General features: G+C 33.1%; 3 protein-coding genes across 3 annotated transcripts; 1 reads left to right on the top strand and 2 right to left on the bottom strand.

Annotated features, from left to right (window-relative positions):
- The first annotated feature begins 891 nt into the window (after positions 1-891).
- On the top strand, positions 892-3663 carry LOC130649086 (uncharacterized). The gene is made up of 2 exons (XM_057455288.1): positions 892-2551; positions 2759-3663. Exons 1-2 carry the CDS (start codon positions 2484-2486, stop codon positions 3168-3170), a joined length of 480 nt encoding a protein of 159 aa, XP_057311271.1. The 5' UTR covers positions 892-2483; the 3' UTR covers positions 3171-3663.
- A 938-nt stretch (positions 3664-4601) lies between these two features.
- On the bottom strand, positions 4602-11505 carry LOC130649491 (ankyrin repeat and sterile alpha motif domain-containing protein 1B-like). The gene is made up of 2 exons (XM_057455774.1): positions 10727-11505; positions 4602-5240 (listed from the first exon to the last, which is right to left on the bottom strand). Exons 1-2 carry the CDS (start codon positions 10986-10988, stop codon positions 4753-4755), a joined length of 750 nt encoding a protein of 249 aa, XP_057311757.1. The 5' UTR covers positions 10989-11505; the 3' UTR covers positions 4602-4752.
- Positions 11506-11671: 166 nt separating this feature from the next.
- Positions 11672-15730, bottom strand: LOC130648556 (uncharacterized). The gene is made up of 3 exons (XM_057454609.1): positions 15672-15730; positions 15124-15240; positions 11672-12309 (listed from the first exon to the last, which is right to left on the bottom strand). Exon 3 carries the CDS (start codon positions 12296-12298, stop codon positions 11672-11674), a length of 627 nt encoding a protein of 208 aa, XP_057310592.1. The 5' UTR covers positions 12299-12309; positions 15124-15240; positions 15672-15730.
- Between the last annotated feature and the right edge of the window lie 2557 nt (positions 15731-18287).

Here is an 18287-nt window from a genome sequence, read left to right as displayed (position 1 = left end):
GGCTCTGTCGGAGGAGAGAAATTAGGGTGAGTTTGCTATTGTAGTAAAACATTTGAACATGTCCTTGTCTTCAGTTTTCAATAAAACTTTCAGGATTATGTTTCCTCATCTATATCTTTTAGCTCTTACAATAAAATGACCTCAAAAAAATTTGCCAACAAGGTGATTTCGTGCCTTTAAAGACGTTTTTGTTTAGTTTTACCAAAAAACCCACTGGAGACTTGTTCCTATGAAAGGGCTCGTAGACGTTTTAAAATTTAAGTGAAGTTTTATTCTTGGGAAAAGGATACGTTGAATGAATGTTTAGTGTTAGCTACACTATACCTTCCCTTCCAAGTGTATAAAGTGCGCATTTATAACATCAACAGTTGTGTAATGACTGAAATGCATTTTATAAAAGGGCTGTTTGGAATATGTAACTTCAAAGAAAGCACATTATCTCACGTGCACAATGTAACAGGCATAGCTTTCAAGCACGTATACGACCGAGTTGGTGATGATTGGCAAAAAATTATATGGCGCTACAAAAAGCATATAACGAAGCCGTTTTTCTTGGGTAAATAGATGGATTTGAAGTGTTTGAAAACAGCGCACAAGAATAACTGGATTGCACAAAGACGATGCTTCTTCGATGCTTTGTCAATGGAGATCCACTAGCTGTAGCAAAAAGATCGATTGATTAAGAGTAGTGACAAGAAACATGAAAGAAAATTTAAGTGCGTAAGATAATGACCTTTCGTAAACTGGTTCTTAAGTGGATATTCAGCAAAATGCGGGCTCTCACATACATGCTACAAGGTCTGGTTCTTAAATGAATGTGAATTAAAATTCCGGTTCCTAAACTGGTAAGAACATTAGGTTTTTAAGCGGATATGCGGCAGATTTCTGTTTCTTACATTGGTGTTAGGAGTTCTGGTTCTCAAGTTATAAACGACAGTTTGTCGCTCTTATGTGTAAATGCGAACATGTTGCAAAATAGAAATACTAAAGTCACGATGACCCGAAGTACCAGGCACCTAAATTTGAGATTTTGATTTGGCAATATTCCAATATTTAGTTGTAATAGATCGAACTACAAAAGATGCAAAGCGAAATTTGTTTTTCGCATATAAACTCTTTTAGCTGCGAAAGTATCTACCTGGAGTTTGATTTATTATGCAGGAGGTTACAAGTCTTCAAAATCTGGTTTGGAAAAAAAGTTTGTTGATCAATGCATAGGCATAGCCTAGCGAAGAATTGGAAAGATTGTCGAAAACCTTTACTAATTTATTTGGCGTTTCAGTGCTAATTATACGAATTAGTTGTGGGATTCTTGCATGCAAAATTTAAACAAAAATTAGTAGAAATAATGCTCACAAACTACCATCAATAGATTTATGTCAGAGCTTCGAAAACCATAGAAGGTTCACTGGAAAAGGCGGCTAGGAAAATCAAATACCTATTAGTAGCAAGAAAACACAAAAACTTTGAAAGATGTAAATAAAAGGATTGGTAAAAGAGTCAGTAATGGAATCTGCATAATGTACGACACAAAAGACTCGCCCTCTAACGATAGAGTTGAAAAAGAACATATTGAGTTTTGGAAAGAATGTGGGAGAAATAGTTTTCCAATTCACTTAATGTTCTTATCGGAGAGGCAAACAAAAGTATTTTTTTTGTGGCGGCCAGAAAATAAATTTTAGACGAGAGAAAATTTTGTATGGATTTCTAAACCTTAAAATCTACTAAGATAACTACTATAATAACAAATAAATAAATATATTTCACAACTAAGTATCTATCTTTCTAGCAACATTTTTACAGAAATTTTATGGCTGTATGGGGTGGAAATAAGTACTTTTTGGATATACTTACTAGTAAACATCAGAAATAAGATCTTTGACTCAAGATAAAAAAGAATAATTTACGTACTATAGTAGTAACAGCATTTATAACCTCCGTTTTAACACTTTGAACTATAGAAACACCTGCCATGACCAACAACAATATTTTTTCATGTTTTGAGTCTTTTTTCCACAACAAGTCTTGATCAAAAAGGTTTGTTATTATGCGATGCCGCCAAAAATGTTAATAAATATACAGACCGAAAACATTCAACAACAAATCGAATACGCAATATGGTTGCTTCATCTTTATTCTCGAATCTTTACTTTCTTTATCTTTAAGGCTCGAATACACGGAACAATTTTGCAGATCAATTTTCAAAATAAAATATTGAACTAAAATTGATCTAATATTGTTGCGTATATATCGTAGAAAAATAACAGAACGATAATGCCATAATGACGTAAAAACACTCAAAAATTGATCTAATAAAATCAAACCGGTTTGATTTTATTAGATCAATTTTTCGTCGGAACAATATTATTTCAAAGGAAACCGCCAGCTGCTCACTTTTTTTCGAAACTCACGCTCGGTATTTTATTCATTTCAAATGTTTTTATGCACGTAAAGAGAGTAAATGAAGAGAAACGCGACTAAACATGTCAGATAATTTTGTTTTACCAAGTACGTTTAGATCGTATCAAGCCGCAAGGCAAACTGAATTAAGGTACTTTGTATTTCTATTTTTTGTCTCTACTTTCTTCGTGATTACACGTTGCTCTCTTCCACCTAACGTGCAACGTCGCGAAATGACGTTGTCGCGATTCCTATTCGAAACTTGAATTCTTCGTTCACTGGGAGGTTGTTACTACCACAATGCTGTGTCTCCTGAGAGGTTTTCAATGTACAAAAAGCTTTTTGGAACTTTGTTTAGATCCTCAATTCCTGACAATGACAATTCGCAGGACACGCAAAAACGGAGTGAACCAGCTGAGGAGATTGCACAACCTGAAACAGCTGTGGTTGCAAAAAAACGTGGCAGACCTTCAAAAAAGTCATCCGAAAAAAGAGATTGGGATGATAACGAAATCTTTGTTCTTATTGAAACTTGGTCGAATCACGATAATCTCTACAACACAAGAAACAGCCAATATTTTAATCGTGGTACACGACAAAAATCTCTTGAAAAAATTCAGAAAGAATTAGCAGACCAAGGTATTTTTGCTTCAGTGAAAGATATTGCAGATAAACTCACAAATCTAAAGACATACTATGGTGGTCAAAAAAGATCTGTCGAATCTTCAAAGGCCAGTGGCGCTGGAGCTGATGATGTTGTGGTAAATTAAATTCAGATTGTTCTTTATATTGTCTCGTGTATGTATACAAAAATATTAAATTAATTTAAGAATTGAGTAATTATTGACCTAAAATTTTTGTATGTATTTTTTTCAACAATATTCCGAAAAATAATATTTTTCGAAAATTGATCTGTAAAATTGTTCCGTGTATTCGAGCCTTTACTCGTAAATTTTTTTAGTAAGTTAGGTAGTATAAATGAAAATATGTTCGTCACATGTTGTTCAACATTTTATTTTGTTATTAGCATTTTTAATTTTTTCTTGTTTAATTTAATAATTTGTGCCTACATTAAGAGCACTTGTTACGTTCTTCAGAAAATTAAAGGAACCCAAATATTTGTTTCTAACCGGAATATTTGAAGCGAGGCGAAGCCTTAACTCATAATGTCCATCAAAATTTCCGTAACTGGTAAATAGATGCAGATTTTTGGCTTTTGCAGGAGGAAATATTCATATTAGGGACAATTTTCAGTGAGTAAGATGTTAAACATAACAATATTTTTTTCAGCGTTTTTACTTGAAAAATTACAAAGTTAAAAATAATAGCGTTTCAACGGAAAAAAGTAAACACTTGACAAATGTGAAAGCAAATAAGAGACAGGTTTGTGCACGATTTGTCGGACTAATAGACTAATAGACAATAGACTTTAGGTTGGTGTTTTTATGATACAAATCAATGTGCCGTGTGTTGCGTACCGCATGAATGTAAGATCTCGATGCCAATGCGTTGCTTAGCTCGTTGTGCTGGCCAAGAACATAGGGATGTCAAAAAATTAATCTAGAAATTTAGGCACAGGAAAATAGTTAATTTTGTCAATGATAAAATTTTTGTTTTGACTTCATTTGCGGAGATGGTTTGTCTCTTATCAAGATGACTTGGTGTCACTATCGACCTAGCGCGTCCAGGCTCAACGTTGTGTCTATATGTTTAACTTCCAAGGCGATGTTAAAGCTTAAAAAGTGATACAATTTTTAAAATAAAAACCCGCACAACTCTTCTGAAAATTGTTAAGGTAATTGTTAGCCCATCAGGACAGATGTAAAAAGCTACGAATGACTTGTCTATTTTTATAAATATCTTTTTAAATTTGTCTCCCTGGCTCCCTCTCCCTTATCTTTTCTTAAACATATAATAATAACATCCATGATGTAGTCGATTTTTGTTATAAAGTATAGAAGTTACAGTAAAAAGTTCTAGTCATGTACAGAAATTAAAAACGAGTAATCTGATTTCCTGAAACGTATTACATATTATGCATTATTCACATGCTGTTAGAAAAGATGTACAGATAATACAAATGTTTGTTTTTATGCAAACTACTTCTTATATAAAAGTAATCATCACATAAGTAATTCTTAAAGTTTTATTTTACAGGAAATTCCCCAAGTTGAATGTCCTATAAAAAATAGTACTTCAAATTTGACAGACAAATAAAATACAAATAGTTATGGGAGCAGAGTAAAAATTTAGAGTTAAAATATTTTACAACATTTATTTAAAATTGTTTTTAAATTATCAGTTTGCGTCATTTTTTGTAATTCTTTCTTTATTTCTTGGTATAAAGTAGTCCTATTTTGCGTGATTCTCGATCATTTTGATAATTTTTTCACGGTTTTCTTGGTGGGTCCTATACCCAGTAACATCACGCGCAGTCCTTCCATAGGCATCCCTGATAGAAGTGTCAATGTTGTTTTGACGCAACAGAACTTCAACGCTTCTAACCTCCCCCGAAACCACAGCATAATGCAATGCTGTACGATTGAGATCATTTGTGCAATTAATATTCGTAACATCGTTCTGACATAGCACTTTTAAAGTTTGGTGATGACCAAGCATAGCCGCAAGATGATAACAATTTGCTCCATGTGTATTCATAGCCCAAATGTTACCTCCATGCGCAACAAGAAGTTGAACCATTAAGGGATTGTCAGAGAAATTTGCTGTTACCATCAATGGTGTGTGTCCTTCTTCATCAGTCATATGAACAATGTTTGAGTTGGAGATGAGTAGCTTCTCCATTTCCACGATGTTGTTGGAAAAGATAAATTTCTTCATGTCTGATATAAAATGACGTAAAAGGAAAAATTAACACAGGAAGTGACCAGCGACAACTTTTTTCAAATATCAATTTGTTTTTGCATAACATTTGATGTTGGTTTCGGGTAGATTTCCATGTGATTGAATTTTTTGCGGAGAGCAAAAAATGCAAAAATCCGGTTTTATGGAAACATACATTTAGAGAAACACTTGTTATTTTTATCGATTTGAAAGGTTAAGAACAGTCAGGGCGCAAATAGATGGAAAATAAAATCATGCAGGATTCACTTTTCGTCCTCGCCTAATTTTACAAAAATGTGTATATTTCATAGGCCGTGGTTCATTTAACCACTAAAAAATTTATAAGCTAAATACATTTACATAATTATAACTTAGAAATTAGAGTAGTAGTGCAATTATTTCAACATGTTACCTATGTAGTAGTAAAGTCATGTAATTTTTTGTACGGGGACAGCTTCATTATTATTACTATTATTTACCCAGGATAGCCTCTTTAGTTCATAATAGAACTGTTAGCAATAGGATCATGCGGACGGGGTCCTAGTACAATTAAAGCTCCCATTTGGGTTTGAAAAGCGTGTAAGTGCAATATAATATATCGATCCTTTTCTCATGCTGAACGTTAAGCAGAAAGAATCGAGTCACACTTTTATAGGCTCTGGCATGACTTGGCAGGAGTTTGAAAGCAAGGTCAATTAAAACTCAATTGTATTCAGAATGTGAAAGGATATAAATAAACTGAAATATTAAATCGTTTTGTAGCTCCTTTACCTAATAAATTGTACGGGCATGGTCCTATGTTGTTAAAAAATATTCCAATTTACGAACCTGAAATACTTATTGCTTTTTTTTCACGAACAAAGATATTTTTACGTCTAAACAAGAAAAAAACCAAAGCTAGTAAGCCAGCATGAAACATATTTGAGCGATACTGGTGTTAAGCAAAATAAATATAAGTATTGAACTTTCTTCCGTTAAATATAAACATTTGTATACATAATCATACATGTTATAAATCAAAATTTTTTGGTTTAATATCTTACACATCAAGGTACGATGTGACATTGTCATCAGATTCACCAGAACGATTTATAGCATTTACACAAAATGAATATGTTTCACCAAGTGTTAAACCATCTATGATACACTCATCGGTGGAGATTGCATGTCTAATATCCTCCCATTGTAAATATCCATTTTGTTTTTTTATGATATAGCTGTATCTCACATCCACTGGAGCTGGCATTTTGTTTCATTTATGTAATAACAGCTTAAATGTTGAACTGGTTCTGGTGGATGCAGACTAAAATATATAAAGGTGAATACGCTAAAAACATTTACAGACAGCCGTTCTGTAGCGTCGTCCTTTGGTAAATACATTGACATGTAGATGGGTCCTACTAGATGAAGCTAGGAGCTAATTAAAAAAAAAAATACGTAAAAAGGTAAAAACGATTAAATTCATTTTCATTCCTACAAGAGGGAATTTAGTAACGTGATAATTGCTTCTAAGCTACTGTTGGTTTTGACATTTGCTGTCATTTAGATTCTGTGCATTCTAAGAGTTCGAAATAAAAGTCCTTCTCTTTATGAGGAATTTAAAACTCGAAAAATTGCGATTTTTGTAGTACAAAGGGAACATAAGCTTACCTTTTAAGTATAGCCTGCCTTGAATCAGTCTGTCCCGGGTATTTCTCTTCGTAATTAATCTTTCTTGCTTTCTTTAAAAGCTTTTCGTCTAGCAAGGACGCTGTGTTCACATAAAGCATTGATTCAACCGCACAGATATCCCTTTCCGTATAAGGACTCTCTTCATCGGCATCGATTACACATTCAACATACATTTCGTTTAAGTAATTAGGAAGCAAGTTCTTAATAATGTGTCCAATGGGTGAATTCGTTTCTTCAGGACTGTTCACATTCTGCATTGATACAATTATTAAACGATCAGTTGTTCTGGACATACCTTCCAATGTTACATGTCGCATTTTTGTGTCATTAATATCGATGACACATACACTTTCTGAGAATTCAGCACCACGACAACCATTAACTTCCGTCAGTAAATTGTAAAAACCACTTTTTGGAAGATTCTTTACAACGGTGTTGCCATTTTCCAGACATTCCCAATTTGTTTGTTCTCGGTAAGCAATATATATTCGATTTCAAGCAAAGTTATGATCTTCTTTAAGGTATTCCTTTGGTTTTCTGTGTGATAGAAAAACAATCGTTTCACACCAGATCGATTGATGCATATCTTTTTCAATGCTATTGCCAAAGTTACTATAGCATGTTCGTATGTCTTCTGATTGTGATTAAGGTGAACCACGATTGGTCTTTCACCTTGAATGTTGTGCCCAATTAAGTTAGCAGGGTTGCGTTTTAATTTGGTTATTGTTTTGTAGTCATCAGATATATTTGTGTCGTCAGAGGTGGCTGCAAGTATGTCTACATCAGTTGGGCATTCAAAAGTTTTATTACCTTCTGTAATATGCATTGGTTGCTCTTTAGTGGAGTTAGCTTTGTTTAATCCAATTGCCGCTTCGGTCCAAAACTTTGCAACACACTTATTGGAATCCAGTATAGCATCTTCACTACTGCTACCACGTACAGGATGTTTAATAATAGTTTCAAGTCCAGAGATGACTTTCTCAAATTCCAGCAAGAACTTGAAGTTTCTTTTTGATGTTCTTATTGCTTTACTAAGATAAAACACCTTCATGCCAGTTTCTTTAAACTTATATTTCCCATGCTCTTTTTCTCCATTGGGCGAGACATATGTGCGATGTTTCTCTAAGGACTGCGAAAAAAGCACTACGAAGGACATTTGCAGACCGTGTTCTGTTTCAAACATCTGTTTCAAGGACAATGACTCTTTTATGTCAAACATCTCACCATCTATCTCGTCTCCAATAAATGAAAACAGAACATCCCGTGTTTCTTCAATAACAACGCTACTAACTGCGACACCGTAGGCAACTTTGATAAATTGAATTCCTTTGCAATTTCCTCAGCATTCGTGATTTTAATTCTAGCATTTTCATTTTGCTTAAATTTCTTTGCATATCTTTTTACATCGTTTAGTAGTAATGTCTTGTCACTCCATAGTACATAGTATATGACCGATTTAGTGACACAGCGTTCATATTAAAGCTGCAAATGGGTTAAGGCAATAACCGTCTTTCCACTTCCAAGGGGTCCAAGAATAATTTTTTTCTTTGAATCATTATGTACACAACGGAGCTGCTGAGATGACAAAATCATTGTAGTAATTTTCTCATTGACGTCTGCCTTAAGTGTCGGTACTGCGTATAAACCATCTATTGTCGCCATAAAGCACATCATCTGATCATGTAGTGCTTTTTACTACATTCGCTAATTCGGTTAATCTTATGTTGAAGCAAATTATCAAAGAAGCGTTGAGTATTTTGTTCCGAAGACAAATTTTGGCTGTCTAGCAAATTACAATCCTTGCAAATGTCACTTTGTTTTGTTTTTAAAAAATTTGGAGCGGTGACTACATTGACGAAATTTAACAGCAGTTAAGTGTATTATGTGTGATTCGCCGTTGAGAAATTTGTTGCGAATGGTTAGCTCGTCTCTTTTTTCGGTAAACCTGATGTTTACGAATGTATTACGACACGGATGACTGTCAGGGGCGTGGTTGGATGGTACGGCGAGCTGGCTCATGTGCAAGAAGTTGAGATTTTCTACTGCGTCATAGTGTGTTAATACAACGTAATGATGGCCACAGTCCTTTAAAATATTGATAATTCTAAACGCAAACTGGGAGACTATCAGGTTATGATCAAATGGTGGAAATTGAATTTTTTCTTTCAAAAACGTTCCTCCTGTGAAGTATTCTTGAGCATATTTTTTTGAAAAATCAACGTATTCTTTCTGTGTCATTTTCCGCAATGTTCCACAACAAACAAATTTATCAGGTTGTTCAATTTCAGCAGTTTTCATTGTCTCTATTTCGAAGGCAACGTTCTCACAATAATGAGTACACAGAAAAGCTTCACTATTCTTTTTTATAAACTGGTGTGGGCATGCCAATTTTACAACTACGAAAAGAATTCAAAAACAAATGCTATTCGGTTAAGCTGAATTTGTTTCCTGCAATAGCAGTAATTGCATTTCCAAAACAAATAATCTTTGCTAAATTATTAAGAATCTAGCCGAAAATGAATGTTTTTCTACCATTTTGTTTGTTATTCCCTGTTATATAAAACAATTTCTCCTAAAAGGACATTTCTTCATGATTTATCGTGTTCAAGCCCATTTCATAATTACCAAAAAAGAATTAACTAAGTATAAAGAGGATTACTGACTTGTTATAGGGTACTTTTTTACCAATGCAAAGAAACTAGCACAAAAATAGTATACTTACAGCTATACTTCCTTAGCTTCCTGAGTTACAAAATTTAGGTATTTAAGGTAGGGCGATCAGACATTTCGGGTAAAATAACTAATCTTGACGGAATTGCAAATCAATATATAATTTCTTAATCAAACGATTCCTTTAAATCCTATGCATACGCTAAGACAATTTCAAGCAAAAAGAGTTTGGTAATTTCTTCTTAGGCCGAGTGATAAACATTTATATTTAATGACACAGCACGACTAGTGGTAATGCCTGGTACTATAGACCACCATTTAATCAACTTTGACTATTTAAAGGATGTTAAATGTCCCCCTTGAATACTTACACACACAACCTATCAATATTTAATATTAGTTAGTTATTTGTAGTTTAATGAAAAGAGTAACCATGAATTGTGTTTAGCTTTGGTTGGAATAAAAACACAGGGTAACCTGTTGTTAACTTGCCAAAGCAAAAACAATTGGTCAGTTTTTTGTTATTTTGCAGAATAATTGTTTGAGAAATTATAATTTGGGAGTGGGGTTTAGTGGATTTATTATATCCTTGTTCGAAGAACTCCAAATATTAGGCATTTGAAAACGGCAAATTTGGTTAGTTGCTTATTCGTAGCTTTTGAGATATTTTCATGACCATTATGTTGCTTTGACAAAACTTCTTAAAGGTATTACTTTCATACTTCGTGGCGTACTTTTTAGAGACTGGTGGTCCTGCATGAATTGATCTATTATATCGCATTCACAAAGGTTAAATCAATAAATTTAAAATTTAGTTTTTTTTAAAAAAGTTTAAATTTCACGACCGTTTGTTGATTTTTTAAGCCCTTATATCTCCTTAGGTGTTCGTCCAAAACATATGATCCTATACATTGTTCATACATTTAGTTTAGTCCTAATTCCATAATAGAAATCATTTTGAAGATAAAAAATTGTCCAAAAAAGGTCTTTACCATGGCTATTTCTACACACATTGTTTCCATAACATCTCCCGAGCAGTTGGAACTTCATGTTGTAATCATGAACAAAAAATGTTTTCGAGATCAAAGGAAAAGGCTACTTGACTCACAGACAAAAAGTCGCGTATGATAATATTCTTACTAACCGTTAATCGTTATGATTTTCCTTTCCCCTTCCTTGTTAGATAACGTGATTTGAAGTTCTCGAATACCTTGAACTAGCTGGTGTTTTTCGTTCTTCTGATGATATTGATTACTTGATTGCAACTCTGTCACGCCTTCTGCATTCTTTTTCTTAATTTCGACGACATGTGAATAACTCTCGTTATCAAACCGCACCACTGTGTTTTCCTGCATGTTCTTATACAATTCAAAACTAAAATCCAAATAGAATGAAATATAAAACATAAACTTGTCTGTTATGCATAGCACAAATAATATCTCGAACGTGATTAGCTAAAGGGAGCAAGATAATATTAAGTGTAAAATATTGAAAACCTTGGCTGGGAACTAGCGGAGTTCAAATTTTTACCAAATAGTCAAAGCGTTGTGTTATGGAGAGAATAAATGCATTTTAACTTAAAAAGGTGATAAAAATCTCCTGGAAACAGTTAAAAGAGCATGAGAAGGTCAAAACGACTTACTGGAACAAAATTTGTGATTGTCAACACCAAATGAGACACTAAAGTTAAACGGTAAAGCAAAGAAAATGAATATAATTCGATTTAGTAGTTGTCAACTGTTAGTTTATAGTTTTAAATTTTCACGAGAAACCTTAAATTAAAATTATAAACGCTCCCCGAAATGCGTTGTGTTTAAACAATTTTAAAAATCCGAATGTTTTTTTTCTTCTAACTTTTTGAGCAACGCTTTTGGATGTTATGTACATTTCATTCAAAAATTTTCTATTCAGAGAATATTTTTCGTGCTAATGATAAATTAGTTATTTTTCAATATGTCCTTTTTCATTCTCGTTCTTTTGTAGATATTTTCAAATAACACTTAATTTTATCGCACCGGGCTAAATGTTATAAAACATTTAGCCCGGTGCGATAACTAGTTCTTACAAAAAATCAACAAATACAAACATTTTACCTTGGCGTGCTTCTTGCTTGGACAGCATTATGCGCATGTTGAGTTTTTTCGGGTTTAAAGGTGTTGATTTTGTGTTCTATAGCACTCAACCTTTGATCTTGCAACTCTATTTTGCTTTTGTTTATTGACACTTGGAGATGTTCCAAATGCTCCAAACTGCCAGATTTCAGATCCTTTACAGTACTAATATCATAATTAAGTACACTGAGAAAGACTTCCAAACTAGTCCATCTTGTTTGAAATTCTGTACATAATATGTTGGGATTATGCAGGATAAGATTTCTCTCTTTTCTTATTCCTTCGATAGCCTCTCGTACCTTCTTGCTTAGCTTTACGTGGTTTAGAAGAAAGTAGGATAAAAGTGTGATATCAAACTCTTGGGAATCAGTCTCTCTACTCTTTGGTAAAACAATTGTCCGCTGGTTTGGCTGTAAATGATTTAAACTTCCATTTTTATCTAATTTTACCATAATTCCGTATATTTTTTTCCTGTCAGTTGGAAAGTTGCCATATTTAGGGTCATGGAATATACACCGAAGGTGCTTTTCGGCTTCGCTTAAAAAGGTTACCAAACGAAGCTTGAACTCTTGGTCAGCTATAAGTGATTCGTAAGATGCAGCCATTGTGAGTAAACCTGTATAACACGACAATATAAATAGACTTAGTTACAGAAAATTTTTTTAATTGCAAAATTATTCGGTTAAAAAACCTTTGGAAAGTAAATCCAATACCTTATCGGACTATTTTTTCGTCGGAAAAAATTTTCGTCACCTCCAAAAAATTTCGTTACTTATGTCCGACGAAAAATTTAGTCCGACGAAAACTTTTGTCCAAATCTAAAAAAAATTTTTCTTTATATTCTGTATCAAAAACAGGTAAAAACATGAGAAACCGTAAATAGGCTATGGCATAGTTTAATAATCGAGTCAATAATAACAAATATCTTTGACTTATCAATCTTATTCTTACAAATAATTGTTCTTATAAATAATCGTTCAATCGTCTTTATTTTCTTCAAGTTCATCTCCATCTTCGTTTGTGGACGAGTATGAAATTATCGGCGGACTTTTTCTTTTTTGCCTTTGCCCGATAACTTCACTACAGTCATCACCATCAGTTTTTTTTTCCTTCCACTTTATCGTCATCATCTTCTTCGATTCCTTCATAATCATACGAATACAACGATGTTATGGGCTCTTAAATGTCAACATCAGGGGGATTTCTACACCATCTGCGGGAATAAGTGACGGTCAGTGTTGAGTGGAATGTACAAACCAATCTATTTTTCTGCTCTCCTCTTTCAAAAATCATTCCTTACCTATCAAAAGCCAAAAAAGAAATGGTATATCCAAAGGAGCAGTATTCTCTAATAATCATGGAAACATTTAAATATCAGGACAATGATACACTTAAGGAACTCTGTTCAGAAAACCATTGTGAAGTAGTTACACAATTTGACCAATAAATTTCAGCCGTTGGACACCAGCGTTAACAAAGCAGCAAAATCATTCATCCAGAATCTGTATAATGAATGGTGTTCGAATTTAGTGGCAACGTAACTTAATCAAAGCGTGACTCCAACTGACAATAAAATTTCGTCCAAGTTGTCGGATCTCAAACCGCTATATGCATCATGGATTGTCCAGTTGTATAAACAATTATGCACACAACCAGAAAAGATTACACAGGGATTCGATGCTGTAGGAATATATATATATATATATATATATATATATATATATATATATATATATATATATATATATATATATATATATATATATATATATATATATATATATATATATATATATATATATATATATATATATATATATATATATATATATATATATATATATATATATATATATATATATATATAAAAAAGTGGAAAGTCATTTTAGATGTTAAAAAATAAATATGGTTTTCGAAATTACTGTTTTATTGCCTTATCCCATAATTTTCTTCAGGTGATATTTTTTGTTTTATCACACATGACCAAAATTTCCAGCTACGTTTGAACAAAATATTTCGTCAGACAAAATTTTCGTCCGATAAAATTTTCGTCACCTTCGAAAAATTTCGTCACTTTTTTCCGACATTCTTTGTCCGATAAGGTAATCAATAAAATATACGATCTGTTCAGATATAGCACTGTAAATTATAAAGCCAAGCTCGCAAGGTCTGAAGCTATGGAAAGATCCTGTTATTTTAAAAACAAACAAGTCAGTATCAGTTTCATCATCGGACTGTATCTGATTTAAAAAAATGAACTCTCTGTAATTGCATCATTAAATCACCATGTCATTGCAACCTTTGTACCTACCCAGGCAAACAAGAATATCAAGTAAAATTAACGTTTATTAAAAAAAAAACATGGATTGGAAATGTACAAAATTGTATACATTTCCAATAAATTCTCTCTGAGACGCTATATTATCGTACGAATATTTCTAATACCAAGTTTTTATACTCCACAACAACAGTTTATTTTTTGTTACAATAGAAACCTCGGTCCCATAACACAGAAATGGAAGTCGAAAAAAAAATTAAACTAATCTGGTGATGGAAAAATTGGCATGCTTTGTTTAATAGATTTATTTTAAGGAAATAAGTACAAAAGTTATAAAAAAAGAACTTGTTTTCGTGAGATACGGCATGCGGATGCTAAGTTAGGGGTAAAACCAAAATTATTTTAACAATAACGGCCCCGTACAGCATTAAACTAACCAGCAAATAAAGTCCTGTTTTGCGATTTACTTTATTTTATTGAATTTTAGCGCAACGCCACGCTTTTGGGAGGAATACGCGAGCCATAAAAAAGTGACTTGAGATTTTGGTTAAGTAGACTTATATGCTCACTCACGCAAGGGAATTAATGTATAATATTATATAGCTTGGTGTGTTGATTGGAAAAGTTTACCAATCCTTAACCCTATCAGTATGGTTGGAGAGGGGGCATAAAGTACCGGCGCCTGCTTTGACAGCTTAATTAGTTTCAGATATATGTCCGGCAGGCACTTTATGCCCACCCCACCTCCGATGCTATGGACATCAAAAGAGCCCGGCATTATTAGAGATAAGGCTAGTTACTAAGTTCGGCAATTTGTATGCCCTGTTATTTATTACAGGACAGGTATATTTTCAAGCTATCTTTACTACACACCGTTGTTTAAGAATGAAGCCAACGTTCTCCAGATATACATTTTTTGTTTTGCATAGGTGCATAATTAGCTACTTTAATAGGAGAAACTTTTGCGAATTCGCGATTTTTTGCCATTTTCGCGAAAGTTTCTCCAATTAAAGTACTTCGTCAATAAAAATTTTTATCCCTCGCAATTTTAAAGTCTTTTTTTATAAACTTGAGTTTTAATGAGAGTTTACTAGACTGATAACACTTTTCTGAAGCCTTGTGTAAATTTTCATTTATATTTTTTGTACTTACTTTTTTTATCAGTCAGGCAACATTATGTTGATATGGCAAGGTAAAACAATTTCATTGTTTTTCCAATTAGGCTTTTGAGTGTATATCGTACGCAAAATATGCTTCTAAAATATGCTTCTAAAAATCAAAATAATAATATTGAATACAGTTTAAATTAAACACTAAAATAGCTCTAAATGGTTCTATTTAACGCAGCTTAGTCACAACTTAAGAATAAAATCACTGCTTGAAGGCGAATGTAACGCAATAAGTCTCAAGCTATAAGATGAAGCATTAAACTTGATGTAGGGTTTAGTTGTGCAAAAACAGATAGCATTCAATCACTTCACGTTAAACGATAAGCTAGGATGGTTGATAAGAATTGAGTCTTTTTGATTTACTTGTACTAGACAACAACATTCAAATCGTTTCAATTTTTATCGTATTTTACGTTTTTAAGGCATAGCTGTCTAATTTTGTTGGACTAACAAATAAAGAGAGAAAACGAGAAAGTTACCAGAATACCGCTTCGAAATAAAAAAAGAAAGGAAACAAGAATACAGACTTACGTTTGTTAACAATACATGTCCTTCTTCGTGTCCTTTACATGTCCTTTAACTGGCTTAAAAACAATAACAGAGCAATTAAAAATTAAATTTTCTTCCCCCATAAAATTAGTTTAATGAGGATTTTATCACTTTGTTGACCCAACATGGTTATCAATCTATTTTTTAATTAAATGCTTACGTGAAACTTCCTTCCCGTGGTTAACATGATTATTTTAGAATTTCCCTCTGTTTGGAAATTTCTCGTTCATAAATTAAAGTTTCCCTCCATTTTTAAATCTACGCTGTTTTGTGATTTTTTGCCGCTGGTTTATAACATCCTACTGCTTCTCACTTAATCTTTTATTCGACTGTTATTAACATTCGATCATAAATTAGTGAAAAGAAGTAACAACATCGGAATCAAGATTTATTTATTTATTTATTTATTTATTTATTTATTTATTTATTTATTTATTTATTTATTTATTTATTTATTTATTTATTTATAACAAATATTTACGCAGGATTTTTCCATTCAAAAATTAGTAAAATATACAAAATATGTATAATTACAAAATTTCTGTTCTTCCATGGGTCCTGTTTCCCAGCCCCCCAAAAATAGTAATAAAATTTAGAATAATAACTAAAAATGTGTTAGTAAATTAATATTTACAAATTAAAAAAAATCTTCATATAATTTTACAAAATCTTCTATTGATTTCGAAGCACGTATTTTCAGAGGAAGCTCGTTGAAAGTTTTTGCACCATTAAAAAAGAAACTTTTTCTACTTGATTCCAGCTTAATCTTAGGAAGTCGTGGTAAATGATTTTTATTTCTTGTGTTGTTTGTCATTTTTTCGAAATAATTTACAAAGTTTTCACACACGTCTCCATGAACACACTTGAAAACTTGAAGGCAAAGACGTTTCCTTAACAGATTTTTAATTGATGCTGGTTTAGATTTTCTTGGCACGTTTTTCTTGAATATAATACGATTTGCTCGCTTTTCTAAATTTTCCAACTTTAGCTGAAACGTCGTCTTAGAATAACATGTAATGATTGAACAATACGTGAAAACTAGTATCAACATGGTCTTGTAAATTGTTGATGCAGTCTCGATGGTTAACTGAGGTCTGATTCTCTGAAGCAAGTATAATCTCCCTCTAACTTTCTTGTATGTCGACTCGATGTGCTCACATAGTGAAAGAGTTTGGTCCAATTTTACACCAAGATACTTGTAGGAGTTGGTGAAAGAGAGTGATTGATGCCGATAATCTATATCCAAGGTTTTATTTTTGATACGTTGGGTAGTGCCAAACAGCATGCATTCCGTTTTCCCTTTTTTCATATTTATAACAAGATCGTTCATTTCGAGCCAGTCTGTAACACGATTGAAGTCATCAGTCAACAATTTTTCGATGCTATCTTTTGTTTTACCAAAAACATAAATGACAGTGTCATCAGCGTATGTCAGTATTTTACAGTTTGAAAGGACGCTGCCAATGTCATTGAATGTAATTAAGAATAAAAGGGGACCTAAAATCGAGCCCTGCGGTACACCACAGGTTACTGACTCAGGTTCAGATGTTTCATTATTTATTTTCACAGTTTGCTTCCGACCAAAGAGGTAGTCAATGAAAAGTTCCTTTTCAATTCCTCTAACACTATGACTTTTCAGGCTTTCAATGATTTGTGCGTGACTTAGCGAATCAAAAGCTTTGCTAAGATCTATGAAGAATGCACCAGTTAACTCTCCATTGTCTAAATTCCTTCTTATTGTGTCAAGAAATAGTGTGGCAGCAAGTTCCGTGTTTCTTTTCTTTCTAAAGCCATATTGAGTTTCAGATAACAGTTTCTTCTGTTCTAGAAATTTACATAACTGGTTGTGAATACATTTTTCCAGAATTTTCGAACAAACAGGCAAGACGGTAATTGGACGATAATTGTCCATGTCATCTTTACGTCCTGATTTGTGAATGGGCGTCACTTGTCCCAGCTTGAAATCGGACGGTATTATACCAGATCTTAGTGAGGCATTGATGACATGGCAAAGAGGCTTTGCTAAGTGTTTTGCGCTGTCTTTCAACATGCCTGGTGGGAGATCGGCAGAATCACAAGCCTTACTACGTTTGAGTTTCTTGAGATGCATGAAAACTTCATTAACTGTGACCTCAGTGAACTCAAGGTAGTACTTGTTTTCAAATTACTTTCCTTCGGTTTTGCCCAGATGAAATTTTTCAGTGGCATTGCCTTGGCTTTCAGTTTCGAAACGGTGGTAGAGAAGTAAGAACAAAAACGTGATGCGATAGATTTTGCATTTGAGTTTCTTATGACGTCAATAATAAAAGATTTAACTGTTGAGATTTTTTCTTTTAAGGGAAAAGTTCTTTTCAATGTTTTCCAAAATCGTTTAGGATCGTTTGCCGTTTCCTGCAGGAGTGTCCTACTATGTTCGTTTCTAGCCTTTCTAAAATGGTTATTTACTTTGCTTCTTTGACTCTTGAATTTTTCAAAGTCAGTGGGAGTTCTTGAGTTACGAAAATTTCTGTTCAACGTGTCTCGGTAATTCATTTCCGATTTTATATCACGTGTCAACCATGGTGATTTTTTACCCTTGACTTTTTTGGTAATATTTGG

This window comes from Hydractinia symbiolongicarpus, chromosome 7 (assembly GCF_029227915.1).
Source record: "Hydractinia symbiolongicarpus strain clone_291-10 chromosome 7, HSymV2.1, whole genome shotgun sequence".
Classification (NCBI taxonomy): domain Eukaryota; kingdom Metazoa; phylum Cnidaria; class Hydrozoa; order Anthoathecata; family Hydractiniidae; genus Hydractinia; species Hydractinia symbiolongicarpus.
Note: the sequence above shows the minus strand (reverse complement) of the source record. Positions and strands in the feature narration are given on the sequence as shown.

What these genes read in the sequence shown, in the direction of transcription:
- LOC130649086 (XM_057455288.1), top strand. Translation starts at nt 2,484, where the DNA reads ATGTCAGATAATTTTGTTTTACCAAGTACGTTTAGATCGTATCAAGCC. An exon ending in GCAAGGCAAACTGAATTAAG is followed by an intron (nt 2,552 to 2,758) that starts GTACTTTGTATT and finishes AACTTTGTTTAG; the next exon opens with ATCCTCAATTCCTGACAATG.
- LOC130649491 (XM_057455774.1), bottom strand. Translation starts at nt 10,988, where the DNA reads ATGTTTTATATTTCATTCTATTTGGATTTTAGTTTTGAATTGTATAAG. An exon ending in GAAAATCATAACGATTAACG is followed by an intron (nt 5,241 to 10,726) that starts GTTAGTAAGAAT and finishes ATTTTATATCAG; the next exon opens with ACATGAAGAAATTTATCTTT.
- LOC130648556 (XM_057454609.1), bottom strand. Translation starts at nt 12,298, where the DNA reads ATGGCTGCATCTTACGAATCACTTATAGCTGACCAAGAGTTCAAGCTT.